Raw genomic sequence first — 20,473 nt, 5'->3', positions numbered from 1 at the left:
TTGACTGTTCAACATAAGACCACATCGAGGCATCTGATTGGTCAATTCATAACTTCATAAACTTGCACCACAGAAAAAACATGAAAAATTAGGTTTAACTTCTGACAAATACTGTGGTTGAGTAATAGCTGTTAATTTCTCAGTAGAAGTCTATGGGATTATGGCTTCTTGGAACCAGTAGGTACTTCCTATTGCTTTGAGCTCAGAGCAGGGAGCATTTATGACCCACCAAGTGTATTTTCTACATCACAAATAAGCTATTTTTCAATTACATTCACCATATTCCATACATTGACCATACATTATCCTTGATTTACAACAATATCAACAAAGAAATACTCAGAATTGCGATGTTTAACTTATTTTTCTTAATGTATTTCCTTCATCATCAGAAAAATATATGAATTTCTTACAAATTTTCATCAGAGTGAGTCTCTAAGCGGAGATCTATAATTATCTCTGGAAATTTCTGTTTAAATAAAGAAATAATCACCTGGAAACGTTGATTTGTCATTTATTATACACTGTAAAAAGTGAAACGTTGGATTAATTAACAAAAGTTCTGTGATTTGTTACATTTGAAATGATTGATCTTTGAATTGATGGTTTACTCAACTTAATTTATTTTGATACAAACTAATAATTTTTAATGTGGCACTTTTTACAGTGGAGAAGAATGTTCTGGTTCTGCATTGAATTCACTAAATAAACAAATTAAATCGATCACAATCAAATTATTAGGTTTCCTGTTGTTGTTCTCCCACAAATTAAGGATGAAAATGAACAAACTTCAGATTTTAAACTTTAAAAAAAGCTATAAACCAGTTCATTTAGGATGTCATCTCTCTCAGGTAGCAGCCATGGCGCCCTGTGGGTTACTTAATTAGCTTTTATCGACGTAAAATGTTGATTTTCTGCGGAGTCAATGAGTGGACTCTGGAGTTTAACATGCACTCTGTCTGTGATGGTTCTAAAATCCACCGTTTTGGCTGTTTCTGACTTCAATAATTCTGTTAATTGGCTTTTTATTAAATGATCATTGCGCGCATGACGTCACAGCCCCGCGCGCTGCACCTTGCGCTTCTCCGCTCCGCGTCCTCACTCTGTTGGACAGTCCCGATCCAACTGCGCAGACTGTCCCTCCACCTGCTTCACGGGATGTATTTTTCAGGTTTTGGAACACTGACTCGCTCTCCTCCTGACGTGTATTTTTGCTCCAAAATATTAAACTTCCTTTAATTTTTTTTATTTTCATTTTTGAAGTTTCACTCCTCAGAGAGCTCCAGACACTGTCGGATTACGCAGACGGAATACAGAGCAGTGGGGACAGTCAGCCTGAAGGCGCGCTGCCTCATGTCCCCATCCGCTTTGTCCATCATCCAAAAAGTGCGGCGCGCTTTGAGCTGCCGGAGGACGCGTGGATTTGTCAGTGCCAGCTCCGCAGAATGCATCTCCACCTGATCCCTCAAACATGCAACACGAGGAAGAGTGGACCAGTCTGACAAGTTTGCTTTAACTGGGAAAACACCTGTTCATTTGTGGGCGCGATGATTTTAACTTTTGTGATCGTTTTGTCCTTCACGGGTAAGTGAACCCCTTTGATTTCCAAGGGCATCTTGTCTTATTTTTGTTGCATTTAAATACACTTATTTCCTCCCTTACTTAGCAATTCAGAAGAAAGCCAAAATTCATATAGTTTGTGTATTTATTTCAAGATAAAACGTCTCCAATTAAATCGGCGTCGCGCAAATTGCGCGTAAATGCTTCCCAATTAACGCACGGGACTTGTCTTGATTGTAGATTCGGTTTTCACCTTGAAGGACGACCACCACTCAGCTCGGCTGGACTGCGTAAAGGCCAGCAAACAATGCCTGAAGGAGAACTCGTGCAGCACCAAGTACCGGACGATGAGGCAGTGCGTAAAGGGGAGGGAGAGCAACTTCAGCGCGGTCACCGGCCCCGAGGCGCAGGGCGAGTGCCTGAGCGCCATAGACGCCATGAAGCAGAGCCCCCTTTACAACTGCAGGTGCAGGAGAGGCATGAAGAAGGAGAAGAACTGCCTCAGGATCTTTTGGAGCTTGTTTCAGAGCTTGCATGGTAGGTTTGACACTCTGGTTCCATTGGAAGAACAAACTGAATTTGATCAGACATAAGTCCAGAAATACATAAAAAAATGTTCAAGTTCAGTTTTTGTCTTGATTTTATCAATAAAAGATAATGTATTTTCTCTTTATGACCACATGAATCCATAAAACTGTTTTTTTAAGGTTAAATGAAGTCCAAACTTTAATAAAATTACATTTCGATTAATTTTCATCACTTAAATTGACTGGATTTAAATAAAACTTTACTTTTCCCCCATATTTGTTTGTAAAATTACATTTTTTGATATTCTTCATTTTGGACAGCAAGTGTCTCCTTCACAGCCCAACTTTGGAGGGTCTTGTAACAAATCTGGAGAAACCTACAAGAAAAACTGTGATGCTTTAAAGTCTGACTTTCCTGCACTAATCCTTTACCGTCACAGATATTTGAAAGTTACCTTCGTCTGACTCATACCTGGGAGATTTTAGCCGTCTTACTGATGTATAAATGGCATTTTTTTTGGCTTTGATCATGAGTGTAAAGTCCTATTTTTTGTGAGAGACAAGACATTCCAAAAAACATTTGTATTTATAGATTAAAAAGCATTTGTTTAATTAGAAAGAGGCATTTTTTTAAGTTTGAGATACTATAAATAAAATAAATGTTCATATTAGGTGGCTTACCAACATAATATTTATAATATTTTCATTTATAGTTGATCTAATCAAAAACCGTCAATCAAGCCACTTTAATAAAAGTAAACATTTAATTATTAAGTAAATTAAAATCAAACATTATTTATATGTCACTATTCAGAAAATATAAACATAAGAAATCATTCACACGCTCAAAAATATACATTGGTAAAGTGAAAAAAACAAACAATAACAAACAAAAAACATTACATAATCAATCAGTAACAGGTCACTGTAGGAGGAAAATCCACAGTTCTTCGTGTTTTACTTTGAAAGTACTAATCACTGATAACTTCCTGTTTTTACACCGTTAAAAATGTATTTATCAATAAAATTGCTTCAATTTCTTGGTTCTAATTAAGTATAAATTAGTTCTCTTTAGGTAAACATAACAAAATGTGCACACTTTAATCTAAAGCTCACCAAAAATGCAATAAAAAACGACTTTAATACCAATAATAAATGCTCTAAAAGTGTTATAAGCTGTTTTTAAACTGTTTATTATTCATTTGATTTTGACATCATACTTGGTGTGTTTTTCTTTTCCTTCCAGATTTATGGTATAATTTTAATTTTGAATTCTTTAAAGTTAAAAGACCCATCAATTGAGAAATTTGCTCTCCACGTTTGACCCTTCTCCTGAGGGAGTGGTGAGCTGCAGACACAGCCGCACTCAGGAAACATTTGGTGGTTTAACCGCCCAATCCAACCCCTTATTGAAGAGTGTCAAGTAAGGAGGCACTGACCCCCATTTTTAGAGTCTTTGGTATGACTCAGCCAGGACTTGAACTCATGACCTTCCAGTCTCAGGGCGGACACTCTACCACAAGGCCACTGAGCTGTGATATTACTGTAAATACACTGCAAAAGCTGAAACTTTACGAAAGTAAAAAGGTCCTTGTTCCAAGAAAAATAGTCTTGCAAGAAACACAATCATGTCAAGAAAGTTTTTTTAATAGCAAAACAATCTCAGGTTGGGAAAACAACAACCAGAAATGTTTTTCTTAGAATTCATATTCATATTCTTGGTAAGACCATTTTCTAACCCCATTGCTTATGTAAAGAAAATTAGCAAACCGGGTAAGAATTTTTGACTTATTTCTAAAGGGCCTGTTTCTGCAGTGCACAAACCTAAAGACAACGTGAGTAATAAAGAACAACACTCACACATAATGTAATCTTGTATCATTTTGTTGTCAATGTAGGGCAAATAGTATGGCCAGTTATTCAAAATAATATTGCATTTTGTGGTAGAAGCACCACATTTCGGCATGGATATATAAGATCTTTTTAAGAAAAGTACAAGAAAGTCCAAGATTTATAAAAATATAACATGATATACAAATAATAGTATTTTGTTGGTTCTCCTCAAGTTTAAAGTCCCACTCCAACTATATTTTTCTATTGTAAAATCCGACCCAGAGGTCTTTTATGCCGTTTTTAGCAAAACATCAAAAATCCTTTTAAGTTTTTAAGACATAGTTTCTGCAGAGCAGCAGGAGCTCATTAGATATTTGCAGGACTGTTGGTGCAGAAGTTAGCCTCCACCAATTTCCCATCAACCCTTTGTTACACTCTCTCCCGCTAGCTTATAGCACCTCACGAGCCGCCAAGTTAACATTAGCGTGGCAAAAAAAAAAAAAGGCAAGTAAATATCAGAGCTTTCCAGCTGTACAGTTTTGAGCCACATTCCAGCTCAGACGAGGAAAATTAAGACGTTTTCGGATCTATTTGTCTTCAAGTGGATGCATCAGAATTGTAGCAGAGAAGGGAGACTTGGGGGCAGGCAAGATGGCAAGAAAATAATTAGCCAAAAACGGAAATTCCAGAAAATTTCAGAGTTGTAGCCACTTTTATTAAAACTTTTTTTTAGGGTTCAGGATTATCTTAAAACGTGACAAAAGAGTTAACACTTTATTAAAGGATATTAACAAAAGTAATTAGATTTGTGAAACTGTTAAGACTTTTACATTTGAGATTTAGCTCCAGATCAGTGTTTACATTTGACCGCAGCTAGCTTCGACCCTTTACACGCTCAACATGAATCAGCTCCATCATGAGAAAAATGCCTCAAGAACATGTTGAAAAAACACCTAAAACAGGATTTTTATTGGAGTGGGTCTTTAAATACTGCAGCATGTGCATTAACAGACGATTTTGTTGAGACTTGGGGAAAAAGACTGTGGCTATGTCCGAATACCCTTCCTACACCCTAACTACTACAAAAATTATGAAGTGCAGGACAATTTTATTTCTCCCTTTTTTTTAAACGGCAAGTATAACGTCACAGATTTCAAGGAGTAAAAACATCTATTTGTGACTCTTCTGTGTTCTGATGATGATAAAGTTGATGGTTTATTTAAAAAATTGCAACTCCTTTTTTTTTTAAATCACAAAAATTCATTGTGGTCTATATTCATGAATGGAGTGAGCTGCGATGCACACTGATTTTTTGCATGGTAGATTTAGACAGCACTACAAATATGGTACTATACAAATGCACTACATTGTGAGTAGGGAAGGAATTCGGGCACAACCAATATGTTTGTAACAATTGAATGTATGACTGCCATCTTTAATAAGGCAACCAATCATTACAAATGGCAATCATCTTTACGAATGGCTGTCATCTTTACAAACGGCCGCCATCTTCACAAATGGTTTCCATTTTTACAAATGGCCGCCATCTTTCCTAATGGCCGCCATCTTTACAAATGGCCGCCATCGTTACAAATGGCTACCGTCTTTACAAATGGCCGCCATCTTTACAGATGGCCTCCTTCTTTACAAATGGCTACCGTCTTTACAAATAGCCGCCATCTTCACAAATGGCCGCCATCTTTACAAATGGCCGGCATCTTTACAGATGGTCGCCATCTTTTACAGATGGTTGCCATCTTTACAAATGGCCGCCATCTTTACAAATGACCGCCATCTTTACAAATGGCTACCGTCTTTACAAATGGCCGCCATCTTTTACAGATGGTTGCCATCTTTTACAGATGGTTGCCATCTTTTACAGATGGTTGCCATCTTTATAAATGGCCGCCATCTTTACAGATGGCCGCCATCTTCACAAATGGCTTCCATCTTTACAAATGGCCGCCATCTTTTACAGATGGTTGCCGTTTTTACAAATGGTTACCATCTTTACAAATGGCCACCATCTTCACAAATGGCCGCCATCTTTACAAATGGCTTCCATCTTTACAAATGGCCGCCATCTTTACAGATAGTTGCCATCCTTACAAATGGTTGCCATCTTTAGAAATTTTGGATTTTTCTCTGGGCAAACAAGCTTTCCTGATATCCTATCTTACATCCATGCCACATATGGAGCATGATTTGTCTGAAACATCAACCTAACTAGTTTTGCTAAAACAGACACATGCAGGACTCTAAACAATCGTTGTTGACAGTTTGTGTGTTTTGCCCCACAGGTAATGATTTGCTGGAATACTCCCCGTACGAGCCAGTCAACAGCCGGCTCTCAGACATCTTCCGCTTGGCTCCCATCATAGCTGGTAAGAGTTCCCCTGATGTTCCAGTTTGACTGTGTTAACTCTCTGTATACATGACTGATACTTCTCAGTCACCACATCACTGGAACAGATCCGTCACTGTTTTTTGACAGCCGCTCTTTTCTATCGCCGTCTGGTTGGAGGCTGCAGCTCTCAGCGCCCATTATCCATCACAAAAGCTTTTATCTGCCACCGCGACCCACAGTACACAAAGCAGAGTCATTTAGTTTATTTTACTTTCAGCCCTCAAAGCAATGATGAGAGGTCTGCGTGTTTTTCCATCAGCGCAGTTCTGCTCCCCAACATATGATTTATGTGCTAGTTTAGAATTAATCATCCTTTTAGAGGAGGGTTTGTTTTGTCTGAGCTCCAGGAGCGCGTTAGGGCTGGATTTGAAACAACAGGGTTGGTCCGCCTTTGTCACGATAAATGCCACACGTGTCCACAAATGTCAGAATTAGACTGGCGAGCATACACTTAGTCTGGTCTGGATTTAGATCTGCTGAGATCCCGCCGACTCGTTCACACAGAAGAGCAATTAACCATCTGTCTGCGTTTAGAGGGACTGATAGAACAAGTGGCTGAAGAGGGCCGGCTGCTCGGCCGCTGTTTCAAAAGAGGAGGGGGTAAAAACGGTCATTTGTTCGTCTTTCTTCCCTCTCTGACTGTCTTCATTTCTGACTCTCACTTACTGCATCATTTCAAACGCACAAGAAACAGGAAATGCCACCATAAATCCAATTCCTCTCATCTGAAGGCGTTACATAAATACTCCCAAACCGCAGTAATCACAGCTCTGCGGCTTTGACGAGAAGCGTCCGTGATTACCTGGATTATGTAAGATGAATTGCGATGCGGAAACGGAGCCCAAGCTGAGTATCGAAAAAGCTGCGTGTCAACAGCTCCGGGGGCCTCCGGGGGAATATGAATGATTTAATGTTCAGATATCAGGACTCCATTTACCATAAGTGACCTCATTCCTGCCTGAAACTAAGCCAGGCCCGGGGCAGCATGTGAGTCGGGATGGAGTGGCCTTTACTGGATCTCGTGGGTCAGCTGCTGGGATGTGATGCTTCTTGTTTTGTTTGCCTGACAAAAACAACAAACCACTGACTTATGTTCATGTACAGATATTTTTAAAACACTACATCCTTCTGTTATGACCAAACAGAAAACAAAATACTATCCGAATGTTACTATTAAATAAAATTTACCCCCAAACAGCTTTATTTCTTCAATGAAAACACAAATATATCTTACAAAGGAATATAAAATATTAGTTTGTATTTACTTAACTGCAAAAAGAGGAGTAATCAAATATCAGATTGTATCTGTATGTGAATAAAAAAGGTGAAAAAAAACAAAAATAATTCTAATTTCAAGAACAATATCCCTAGAAAGTTGCATAAAGATCCATCCATGCATTAACAAACACTAAATCTTATAAGATAACAAAAGAAGTTGCACACAAGCTTTTAAAGATGGAAAAATAATCTAAAAAGAACATATTATATAGAATTACATCAATTTGAATGCTACACAGCCCATTAACGAGTAATTTTTTACTAGTTTTAATCAAATGGTTTGTATTTTTTGAGTTTCTATGTACCGAAATGTAGTTTATTTTGACTACAAGGACAAAAACTAATGTAATAAGTTGATTTTTGGTTCATAAATCTTAATAAAATCTAAAACTACCACAACTTACATCAATTTTTTGTTTAATTTGTCAACATTGAATGAACATTAAAATCCTTAAAATTGAACCAATGTAATTTCCATTTTTCTTGTTTTAAATCAAGTTTTTCTGCTCTCAAGAGTATGGAGCAAAATGATTTTGACACATTTTAATAATAATTTCCTTATTTCTAGATCTTAGTTCTTATGAGGCCAAAAAAAATGCTAATTTAGAGAAAAGCTGTAGAGCAAAGAGAAAGTAGAACCCTTAAAATATCTGATATGTCGAAATGAAGGTTTTAAATCCTTGCAAGTATCAAATAGTTGTACAGTGTACCCTTCAATTAGTGAGTTTTTTTTTAGAAGTAATGACAAAAGATGATTAGAAAGACTAAATCTCACCAAGTTATTACATTGGAGGAAAAACTAATTTTAGTAGGAAAATTGTAAAACTTGATGGTGGTCCGTGGTGATCAAAACTGTTTGTAGAGTTTGGTGAAAACTCAAAAGTCCAAGTCATTGCTTCGTTATTTATTGCTTTATTTGTCTCAAACATGAATAAAATCAGATAAATGACAGTCAGAGAGAATCACATGTCATTTGAGAGGAAGCAGAAGGTTGGCTTTCAGAGGTCACGTCATTGTACATGTTAGAACAAAGGTCACAGTTTTAGATTGAGGGGGTTGTTCTCAGTGATAACTAATACAAATATATATGTGAAAGGTCTCTGAATATCATTTCTGCAAATAAACTAGCTTTGGACTCAGAGAAACATTTTTGTTGTAAAGAATTGCATCATATAGCAGGTTTATCAAACACTGGTTTAACAGAAACCTGGTGAAATCGCTATAATTGAATCTTTCTCAAATCACTAAGTCTATAAATTCTGAAAACATGCTTAATGTTTTGATAAAACATCATGTTGAATATTTCATTGCAGTAGTGTGTTAATATTGTTCAGATGATATAAGATATCAGATGTGGGAATCAATTAAATCCAGAAAAAAAGTGACTATATCTAAAATATTGCGAACTTACAATTTTTTTTGTCTTAGAATCTAGTCTGCAAGCTTTTTTCTTGCTTTGCATGAGTCATTCTTAGATATAAAAACCACGAGACTAGGAACTATGTACAAACTATAAAAAAGAAAACATATTTTTCCTATAGCAAGTTGAATAAAGTTACACGTTATTGTTTATGCCTAAAATCAAGATCAACAGTGTTTTGACTAGTTTTGACTAGTTTTAAGTTTATAAACCTTAGGTAGATTAATAAAATTTGCTGTTCTATACAATTTTTATTACAATAAATACATTTTTTTAATTAAATAAGACATACAATATTATGAACTAAAATGACTAGAAACGAGATAAAATCTTCTAGTTTTATCCAACTGTTTGCTGATGATACAATTGTATTCTATTCAGATGGTAACTGTAATAACCTTACAAATATAAGAAATTATTAATTGAGAAACCTAAAAACACGAATTGATATAAATAAATGATTTATTTGTCAATTTAAAGTTCTACTCTATTCATCTTTTAATCAATTGTAAAATTGTTATCTCTGGTCTTTTAATTATGTCGTTTTTAGCCCAAATCTAAAAATCTAGGACCTAGTTTTTGCAGAAATTTGCCTGAGTTGTGGGCGTTGGCCTAGACCAACCCCGCCCCACTTTCCCTCCCCCGTTACTTAGCCAAGAGTACTTTCAGCGATCTTTTTCAAACTGTTTACTCCTGATTCACAGCAATTTGAATAAAGAAATACTCAGAGTTGCAACTTTAAGCTTAATTTATTGATATATGTCCTTCATCATTAGAAAAATGCCACAAGAACATGTTAAAAAAACGTTTACCCCAGTGGTTCTTTGAAGTGTTTTTGCTTTTTGCAATCACATATTTTTACATGAGTGTAGCTCATTAAATTACCCACAAACCCTGTAGTTCATGTCATTTAATTGATTTACAGTATTATTTGAGACATGATATTGAGTTTCAGATACAGTATCACGATGTCACTCACATCTGCTGACACCCAAAGGAACCCGCAGGATTTACAGCGTTCCATTTGGGTTTGACATGAGGCCAAAGCTTCGATCAGAAACAACACCAACATTTATTTTCACACTCTATCAAAGTGTCTCCTGTTCGTTTTGATTAATGACGTGTTATTAACATTAATAATTCAGAGTGAAAGGCGTGACACCGAGGCCATTAACCACCGGGACGCCTCCTGAAATTAAATGCGGCATCATTTAGAAATCAATAAAGTTGATCAATCCGTGAAAAGGGCCTTTCTGGGATGTAACTTAATACAGCTGCGTCAGCTGAGGAAGATTTGAAGATTATATTACCACAAATGGATGTTAATAAAAATTCCCAGTTGTAATGAGAATAGACTTACTTGCTGGTGTCCAGATGGTGACAGAATTTGAAATTTCTTAAAGACTTTTGTTTTAAAGATGTTTTTTAAAAGTCAAAAACGAGTTTCAAGCTTTTGGTCATCAATCTTAGTCAAGTTCAGACTCATATATACGTATTTTTGTCTCGAAATGTCATTTTATAATTAGTGGGAGACTAAAAAGAAGTCAATTGGTAAATTGACACAAAAGAACAAAAACACTTTAAGAGACTTAATTTTGTTGGGTCTGATAGTGGAATCAATACAGGATTGAGATTTTCACCAGTCCTTACCTTAAATCTTGTGTCCTTGAGTCTTAATCCCAATCCTAGTTTTTGAGGCTAACAAAGAACCACGTTGATGCATTTCTTTCAATCTCATATTGTCTCATTATATCTCATCTTATCTTACTGTGTCTTATGTTGCATTGTGTCACATCTTATGTCATTGAATCTCATCTTATCTTATCTCATCTTATCCCATTTCATCATATTGGATTTTATCGCATGTAGTCTTTTTGTAACGCATTATATTGCATCTTATCTGATCTTTTTTCATCTCATCGTATAATATCTTATCTCATCTAGTCCTATCATATCTCATCACAATGCATCTTATCTGATCTTAATACATCTCATCATATCTCATTATATTGCATCTAATCTAATCTTATCTCTCCTCTTCATATATCATTTCCTCATATTGCATTTTTATCTAATTTAATCTCTTCTAATCACATTGTAATGTATTTTATCTAATGTAATCTCATCTCATCGTATCTCATTATATCACATCTCATCTGATCTCATCTCTTCAGATCTCATCGTATTTAATTTTATCAAATTTAATCTGGTCTCATCAAAATTTCATTGTATTGCATCTTATCTAATTTAATCTCATCTAATCGTATCTCATTATTTTGCATCTTACCTAATCTTATCTCTTCTCATCATATTTCCTTTTATCTAATGTAATCTCATCTCATTGTATCTCATTATATCATATGTCATCTAATCTCATCTCTTCATTTCTCTTTGTATTTCATCTCATCTAATTTAATCTCATCTCATAATATCTCATCATATTTCATCTCATCTAATTTAATCTCATTTCATCGTATCTCATATCACATTTTATACAATTGTATCTCTTCTCATCATATCTCATCGTATCATATTTCATCTTGTCAAATTTAATCCCATCACATTTTATCTAATCTAATCTCTTTTCATCATATCTCTTCTCATCATATTTCATCTTATTTAATTTAATCTTATCTCATCATGTCTCATTGTATTGTATCTTATCTAATCTCATCTCTTCATTTCTCTTTGTACTTCCTCTCATCTAATTTAATCTCATCTCATAATATCTCATTATATTTCATCTCATCTAATTTAATCTCATTTCATTGTATCTCATATCACATTTTATATAATCTTATCTCATCATGTCTCATTGTATTGTATCTTATCTAATCTCATCTCCTCTCATTTTATCTCAACTCATCTAATCTTATCCAGTCTAATCTAATCTAATCTTAATTTCTCAAATTACCTTTTCATTTCTTTAAAGAAAATGTCTATTTTTTTTCAGTTCAAAGATGAAACCTCTCCCTGATTCTTCCTTTTCTCCCTCCGATCTGTCATCCCATCCCATCAGCTGTCTGTCTGCAGATTCAGTCCAGTGAGCAAAAAATGAAGTTTGACGTGACGATTTGTCATTGCTGGGGTCACCAGAATATTTCAGTGCATTAAGATGCCAGAAGCGACACATTCATCTTCAGTTGCGCTCATCCTCTAACCGTGAACTGTGCACGAGACGGAAACGCTTCCGCTCAGCAGCCGCTGCGGCCATCAGAGGATGAAACAATTAAGCTTTAAATGTCTGACAGCTAATGTACAGGAATCATTTAAAGCAACGGGAGGTCTAGAGGTGGTTTGTCCTTAGAGTCAATCAAATGTTTAGATTTTTCTGACTGACCCATTCCACCTGTGTGATCTCAACAGAAAGAAATAATAGATGAATGGAAGACTCTCTGGATTCAAGCTTAGTACAAAGTGTTTGCACAACAACAACACTAAAGTTTGCAAACACTTTTTAAAATGAACTATTCTGAGGAAATCTTGATCCTGGTTTTGGTTCTACATCTTTGAAACACATATTTACTCCATTAATTTTAATAGAACTTTGATAGGACGGTCAATGTGAACATCCACTTTAAATATTGTTACCTCAACGAAGGTTGATGTGGCCTGATTGTGGTTATAATCAGAATGGACTTCTGTGCATGTGTGTAGATTTCCTCTTTGAACCCCTTAGTGCAGGAGTGCCAAACGTAATCACACAGGGGGCCAAAATCCGATACACGCCTTTGGCCGAGCAGGATAAACATTTATTGAACACTCTAAAGCAAAATTTTTAAAACCTTTTAACGCGGACCGAACCCCAGCCGGTACCCTAACCCTAGCCTGGTCTAGTACCCTAACCTTACTGACCCGCGTTCAATACTGTCTGATACTGGGCTAAGGTTAGAGTTAGGGTACCGGTGCGGTCCACGTCCCAGTACCGGACTAGCACCGGTTTGCGGCCCAGAGGTTGGAGAGCCTTGATTTAATTGGATGTCAAACAACAAAGACTTGGGGATACCTAAAACATACATTTTGACCATACATCAATATGTGACGACGTGGGAATGAGAATGTGTAGCGATAAATTATCAGCGCAAGATAACTTCGGAAGGGATCAGCAACCTTTAAGAACTATTTGGGCTCGATTTCTACTGATCAAAACCTAGAAGGAGCCACATAGTCTTACTTTAGCCTTTAAGAAATTTGGATTTGTATTCATGACCTTCCTTTTTTTTTTATAAATATGAATTATGTCTATTTTTTGGCATGTACAAAAGCAAAAATTAAAAAAAATACCTAGCATCTCTCAAAATGTGATTTTTTTTTGTTAATTTTTTCTTTTACCTGTGACAAAAGCTCAAATAACTTATTTTTAAAATAAAAGATTCTCTGTGCTTTTAACTCATAAAAGATCAAACTTTTTACCAAAGTTCTGCTTTGCATTTAAAATCTGCTCATTCTGGAAGTATCAACCAAGATTCAATGCGGATGTAAAAACCTACATAGTTTATCATCTATGTGAATCTCAGCCATCAATTTATAAATGTGACTAATCTAAATTAAATAAATGCTAATTAAGTAATCCCTACTTTAAAAAATTGCTATTTTGTTTTTCCTTTTATTTCTTTTTCTCCTCTTTGTCCTCAGCAGTCTTACACTGCTAGGTTTTGTTATTTTAGTATGTTTTTGGATCTTGGTAGTCTTAGTTTGTTGGCTTTGTTTGTTTGTTTTCTTTAGGTAGTTTTGGTTAGGGGGAGCTGCTGACTCCGACGGTCGACATGGCTGTGTCAGAAGTCTCCCTGACTTAATTGATGTTTGGCAAAATTTGAGGATTAAAATGAATAAATTGATTGGAATCGTACATATAAATTGAAAGTATAGCATTTTATTATTAGCATATATCCCATGATTCCAGGTGAGCCTCCCCTTCTGCCTACTTTTACTTTTCAAATCCATATTTATGACTCCTAACTTGCATATAGCCCCAAAATAATACGAATAAAAAAGTACACATCTACTTCTATGTGCTCCCTGACAATCTTGGCATAAATTCTTTAAAATATTTGTGCTTTGCATGAATTAACAGTGGTATGTAAATGAATGTACATTACTGCCAATTCATGCAAAGCAAAAACATTTCAGATGAGTTCTGCCAAGAATGCCATTGAGCAAATAGGACTTCTCCTCAATTACATTTGCATGCACGTAAACACACACATATAGATTAGGAATCACTTACTTTCAGCCGCCCTGACACATACGAATGCTGCAGGAGGAAGAAGAAGGCAGCGTTAAACGCCTGCAAAAGCAGAACTTCCTCACCAAGATGAATGTACCTGATGGCTAAGCCATGACAGGCGGTGCGCAGGGAGCCAAGTCAGTATGCAAATGGTTGCAGTCAGTGGCTAATCATAGCTTTAAGATAAGGAAATCAAACACTGCATGCTGCAGGGAACATAGGATAGTGCTTTAAGACAGGCGTCAAATGACTTCATGTTTGGGGGGGGGCACACAAACTTTGCAAACGTGTACAATGACAGATAATTATGAAAACGGCGTGCCAGAATGCTGCAGAGGAGCAGCATTCAGATGCTAATAAGCTGCCGCGCATGCCAGGACGCTCAGAGGAACATGTGTTTGCAAACACTTTCTGCAGTGCTTGTTTTAAGTTTTTAAGTTAATCAAATGCACTTTTCTTTGAATCGAGGTGGCAAAAAAAAAAAAAATATCTTGTAAAACTTTTTCCACTTTGATGAAACATGTTTTTATTTCGAAGCAACTTATCGTATTAGGTTGATTTTATTGAAAAAAAACAAAAAAAAATACATAAAAAATTGAAAATGTATAGATATTTTAAATAATAATTTATAAGATTGATTGGCTCAATTGAAAATAATTGTTGTCATATAGAGTAAAATGAAGTTTTTTCTCACAATCTCAGAAGTAGGTTGTAAAATTTGTTTGTTTCTAAATATTCAAAATATATAAGTTTTTTAAAAGTCACTTACAACAGAAAACAAGTATTGAAAAAATAAACGTTTTTTAATTTCTGAAAATCCTAAAAGTAAGTCAAGACAAGCTTTTATTTTCCTGTCTAATAGTACAGAGATTTGTTTTTATTTTTCTGTTTTTGTCCATTCATCCATTTTCTTAAAGAGGCTCTACCATGATTTTTTTTAAGCCTTTCAGAGTGAACTATATCCATATATTTGATCATATATTACATTTGGACCACTAAAAAACAAATTATTCATGAAATATTAGTTATATTTCGTGAATTTTTCCCTACCCGGAAGTAAAATGGCGCGATTCCTGAAGCTTCGCCTGTCGCCGCGTGCTGCTGCTGTCTGCGTCATGACGTCATCCCAGACAATCTCCGTGTCTCTGTATTTCTCCCACGAAAATAATCCAAACTTTTTCAAAGATGGATGCACATATGATATATCTGCCTTTAGTGGGTCTGGCCATCGCTAAACTCCTTCACAACACAAACACACGCGGCTTCTGCACTTGCGGACCGAGATTTAAGGTAGCGTCTTAAGGTAGCGCCGCGGAAAAAAGTAACAAACAGCAATTTGAGGTGGAATTTACTGGAGACAGGACACAACTGGAATATATACTGCATTCTGCATCTAAAATGAAAGTTTTTTTTTTTTTTTTCGTTGATTATCACTGGTAAGGGGATAAATTGAGTGTTGTGTAAACCAGAGGGCGGAGCTTCCAGCACAGACTCCTTCTGGAGGGAGATGTTTGAAACGATCTTACGTCAGCACGTCTCCAACCGCTCGTTTTCATGGGTGATAGGGTAATTCACTGAAATGATGACAGATGTGGATCAGGACAAACCTGAACCTGATGGGACTGAAGGACAATTCAAAACAGAACATGACCAAAGCCCACAACATCACTGACAAAAACCAAAGTCCACAATCCTCACAGTTGGACGCCCTTTAAATAAAGTCATTTAAAAAATTCTATCAAGAGTTTATCCAAAGACTTAAAATTTCTCTTGTCATTTGTAGTGAAAATAGAGTTAATAAAAATGTTTTAAGCCTTTTTAAGAAATAAATGACTTATAAATTCTGTGGAAGCAGTGTACCAAAAGATTTTGGGATTAACCTCAAAAAGTGGCTGGGTAGGCTCCAATACCATTATTATTATTATTATTATTATTATTATTATTATTATTATTATTATTTCCAAATTGTGAATCAACCTGTATAGAAAAAGGACAGATGGATAGAAATATCACAACCTTTAGGGAAAGTTTTCCCATTTTTATTCACAGCTATTCAAACTTTTTTGGGCATTTTATATTTTTTTTAAATGGGTACTTTAGATATTGTGTTTCTCTTCCTCTTACCTTCATTTTAAAAAGGCACAATAGACATCTTCGTCTTTGGCCCCGCCTCCCTGGCTGACGGCATGTCCGAATCACAGAGTTTTCTGCTGCTGAGGTCTTTCCTAAAGACCCCTCTGATCATCTTTTGATCTGTTTTCAAAGCATTTCCAGTGAGCGGTCTTTTAATTTGAGTCATTTTTAGACAAAATCCAAAAACTTGTGTCAGTTTCTAGGACAGAGTTTCTGCAGAGTTCATTAGAAATTTGTCTCTGAGTTGTGGGCCGGACTGTTGACATGGAGTAAGTTTGCCTCCATTTCCCATCATGCATCTGTTTACAGACCCTCACACCCCTAACCTAACAATATTAATACAATACTGAAAAATTGGAGCTATCCACCCGTAAGGTTTCTAGCCAGACGCCAGCTCAGATCAGGAAAACGAAGACGTTCACGGATCTATTCGTCTACAGGCGGATGCATCAGGATGGAGTGTTTTATGTCACAATTAAAAACTTTCTCAAACTGCATTTTTTTTGGGGTCAAATTCACGATTTGAGTAAAGAAATACCCAGAAATAGAATTTTGAGCTTGATTTTCTTTACATACATTATGAGAAAAACGCCACAAAATCAAGTTAAAAAATGATTTTCATAAGTGGGTCAGTTTGATAGTTCATTAGTATCACTATAACCTGATTTAATATTAAAAGTAAAGAAAGAGTTTGGTTTGTTTTTGTATTCTTCAATAAATATTGCAGTAAATTCTTCATCATAGTCATGATGACGATGCAAAAACCGGAGCAGATTGAGCTTTTTATTGAAGTACGACATGAGTGCAGTGAAGTGCACATCGCTCTGAGCAAAGACAATTAATACGACTCCTGACCGCCTGTTTATGTAATTTAATGACAAAGTAAAATGACTTATTCGGAACACAATCAGCAAATATATAACGCTGGAATGAGCTTGTTAAATGCAAACATGCTTTTTATAGAAACTGTTTATTTTTGCTCATTGGCTCGCCGACAGTTTCCTACGTCTCATTTAAACTTCCTGTTCATGCAAAAGTTCAGACGAGGCTTTCCAGCTCTTAAAAAATGTGTTTTTAAACTGACCTCGGTGAGCAGTTTTGCCTTTAGGGCCGCTATAAATGAGGTAAAACTGTCACACCTGTCAAGGATCAGAGCCCACATCTGCTAGCACATGTCAGATGGAAGTAATGGGTTTTGTGATGTGGGATTACCCAAAGTTCAAGAAAGCATCCAGATTTAGTCAGAGCTCGGCGGTGAAGCAGAAACCAGCTTCTCCTGAAAAGCCAGTTAGAGGATTCTCATTTAGGAAACAGTTAGATATTGGAAAATGAAAGAAAAATATATTTAAAAAAGTACAACGAAGAGAATAAATGAGCTTTTGCTGCAGACAGAAGGACAAAAAGATCAGTTTATATACAGGTACTTGGAAGTACGGTGGCCCTGAAGTCCAAATCAAATCAACAAATCACCTAAATGCAAAAGAAGATTAAAGATTATTTCAAAAAAATAAAAAGATCAATTAATAAAACCTAGAAACCAAGAAGGTAATTCCAAAAAATCAAGCAAAATAAAAAGGAAATGTTTTGGAAAACAAATTTAATTTACAGAAATGAAAGGGAAATATAAAAAATAAATATAAATACAAATTTAAAAACTTGCATGAATTCGATAATTGTTCATTTATTCAACCTGAAAGAAGATTCACTGTAAAAAGTAAAACGTTGGATCAATTATCAAAAGCTCTGTAATTTGTTACATTTAACAATATTAGTTTTTATCAAATTACATTTTTTTTGACGAAAACTTTTTAAATGTAACAAACTATCAAGTTATTTGTTGATGAGTTTTGCCCTTCAGGGCCACCGTAGTAAAGAGAAACTTGGACAATCACTGAACTTTTGCAGTGGTTGTGACCAGAAGCTTATCGAGATACACTGTAAAAAGTGAAACACTGAATCAATTAATAATCGCTCTACAAAAATATTTTAAAGATCACAAACAATTATTAAAAAAGCCAAAAAAAAAAGTTTAAAGAAACAGCATTACATTTTAGAAAACAAAGCAAATTCCAGAAACCACGACAAAAATTCAGAAAACAAAATGAAATGAAATGAAAAATTAAACATAATGAGAAACCGGAAAATGTAGGTACTACGGGTGTGTATTGGCAAGAGTTGATACAATATGTATCACGATATGTGTCTCATGATACGATACAGACTGCGGTATATTCCAAGACTGTACCAGAGCAAATTTTCACTTTTTTTAAGAGTATGACTTAAAAAAAAAAAAAAAAAAAAACTCCACCCCAATATTAATGTCTTTTATTGTAATAAAATGCTTTTAAAAATCATTTTATTTAATATACACAAAATTAACCAAAAGTGAAGCAAAAGTAATTTACAGAAATAAAATTTAAAATGTTAAAAATCTAAACAGAATGAGAACATATCTTTAAAGGTTTTTGCGTTGAGTAATTTGTTGATATGATTTGCACTTCAGGGCCACCGTACTTTGCCATAGCTGGAAAAGAAAAAAAAACATTTTTCTGCTTCTTAAAAGGTCAAACCTTATTATCCAATCAGTGATGTCCCATAGTAGGTATTTTTTTTTTATTTCCTTTAAAAAAAAAAAAAATTCTGTTTGTTTTTTGTGTTTTGGTTTCTTAAATTTAGCTTTGATTCCCAAAAAGTAATAATTTTTTTTATTTTTTGCCTTTTTAATTGTCTATGTGATCTTTAATGTGTTTTGTATTTATCGATATGATTTGTACTTCAGGGCCACCGTACTTAAGAGATGTTTTCAGTTTTTATTTGATAAATATTAGTAACTGGGTCACAAAAAAGGAAGAATTTAGTAAAGATTTAGTAAAGGATATCAAACAGATTTTAGATAAAAAATATTCTCTTTTCAGTTGATGCACATTTTTTAAAGTTTAAATACAGTAATGTTGTGATCGCTTTAACAAAACTTCACAAATGGTTTTCTTTGTCGATGTGACTTAAAAAAATAAAATGTTTTCCTGTGTTGTCGATGAGAAAGCTGCTTCATCATCACAGTGAAAAGACGACAGCTGCAAAAAAAAAAAAAATAAGAGCTGTCATAAAATGTGATGACTAAACTGCCGAGCAGGAAGGAGGAGATCAGGCTCCACAAATGGTTTGTCTAGACAAGGGCTGGAAAACAACCTGACGAGGGCGAGGAGCCACTTATAAACAGTCGGCTGTCACTGTTCAGATTGTTTGTTTGGTGCTGAAGATCTTTAGGTCACAATTTGTGAAGATTTATTTCCTATTTTTCTCTTTTTAAGGAAAGGATAGTAAATAATTTGCACCATATTTTAAATAAATGACTCCACTTTCTGTTTCTAGGACATCGTTTCTGCTGTAGTTCATTAGAAATCTGCCTCTGAGTTGTGGGCGGGACCGTTGGAACTGAGCAACCCCACCCCTCTTCCCGTCACCCATAACTGAGAGCTGTTTTGACTCTCTAGCTATATAACATTAGCAGTGCAACAAAAAATTTAGAGGAAAACGAAGACAACAACATCTACAAGTGGATGCATCAAAATAGAGCAGAGAGGACAACTTGTGGCTCCGCCCATTGTATTTTCTATGTCACAAATATTTTTTCAAATGACATTTTTTACTGATTCAAAACAATTTAAGGGGGAAATTTTGAATTTTAAGCTTAGTTTTTCTTAATATATGTTTGAAATAATTAGAAAAATCCCACAAGAACGATAAAACACGATCGTCATAGTAACACGATCACGCGTTGCTGAGTCAACATTAACACCAACTGCAGCGGCAAAGGAAGGCCATTTAAATGCTGATCGTCCTGATAGGATAAATAAATCATTTCACCTTTTACTGCTTTTTTGTCAAGAAAATGAAGCTAAAAGTTGATGGTGATATAGAACATTTGGGTTATGTCACCGGAACTTTTTTTTTGTGCATTTACAGCTATCAGCCAATCATAATAAAGTATTTACCCGGACTATTTAAAGTGCAGAAACACAATGTTTATTTCTGTATGTCAGCGACTTTTTTTTCTTGGAGTAATACTGCAGACATAAAAGTCTTAA

The 20,473-nt window shown here is 35.3% G+C and overlaps 1 protein-coding gene across 1 annotated transcript in view; it reads left to right on the top strand.

Moving 5' to 3' along the window:
- Positions 1–854: 854 nt before the first annotated feature.
- The window catches only part of gfra1b (gdnf family receptor alpha 1b), a gene marked incomplete in the record, with an annotated part of 31,253 nt that continues 11,634 nt past the window's right edge, over positions 855–20,473 (top strand). The window contains 2 exon segments of the mRNA XM_024285820.2: positions 855–1,584; positions 1,801–2,097. Of these exon segments, the coding sequence (XP_024141588.1) occupies positions 1,548–1,584; positions 1,801–2,097 (334 nt within the window).

Source organism: Oryzias melastigma, linkage group LG19, assembly GCF_002922805.2.
Source record: "Oryzias melastigma strain HK-1 linkage group LG19, ASM292280v2, whole genome shotgun sequence".
In the NCBI taxonomy this organism is placed as follows: domain Eukaryota; kingdom Metazoa; phylum Chordata; class Actinopteri; order Beloniformes; family Adrianichthyidae; genus Oryzias; species Oryzias melastigma.
The sequence above is the reverse complement of the archived record's forward strand: the minus strand, read 5'-3'. Positions and strand labels throughout refer to the sequence as shown.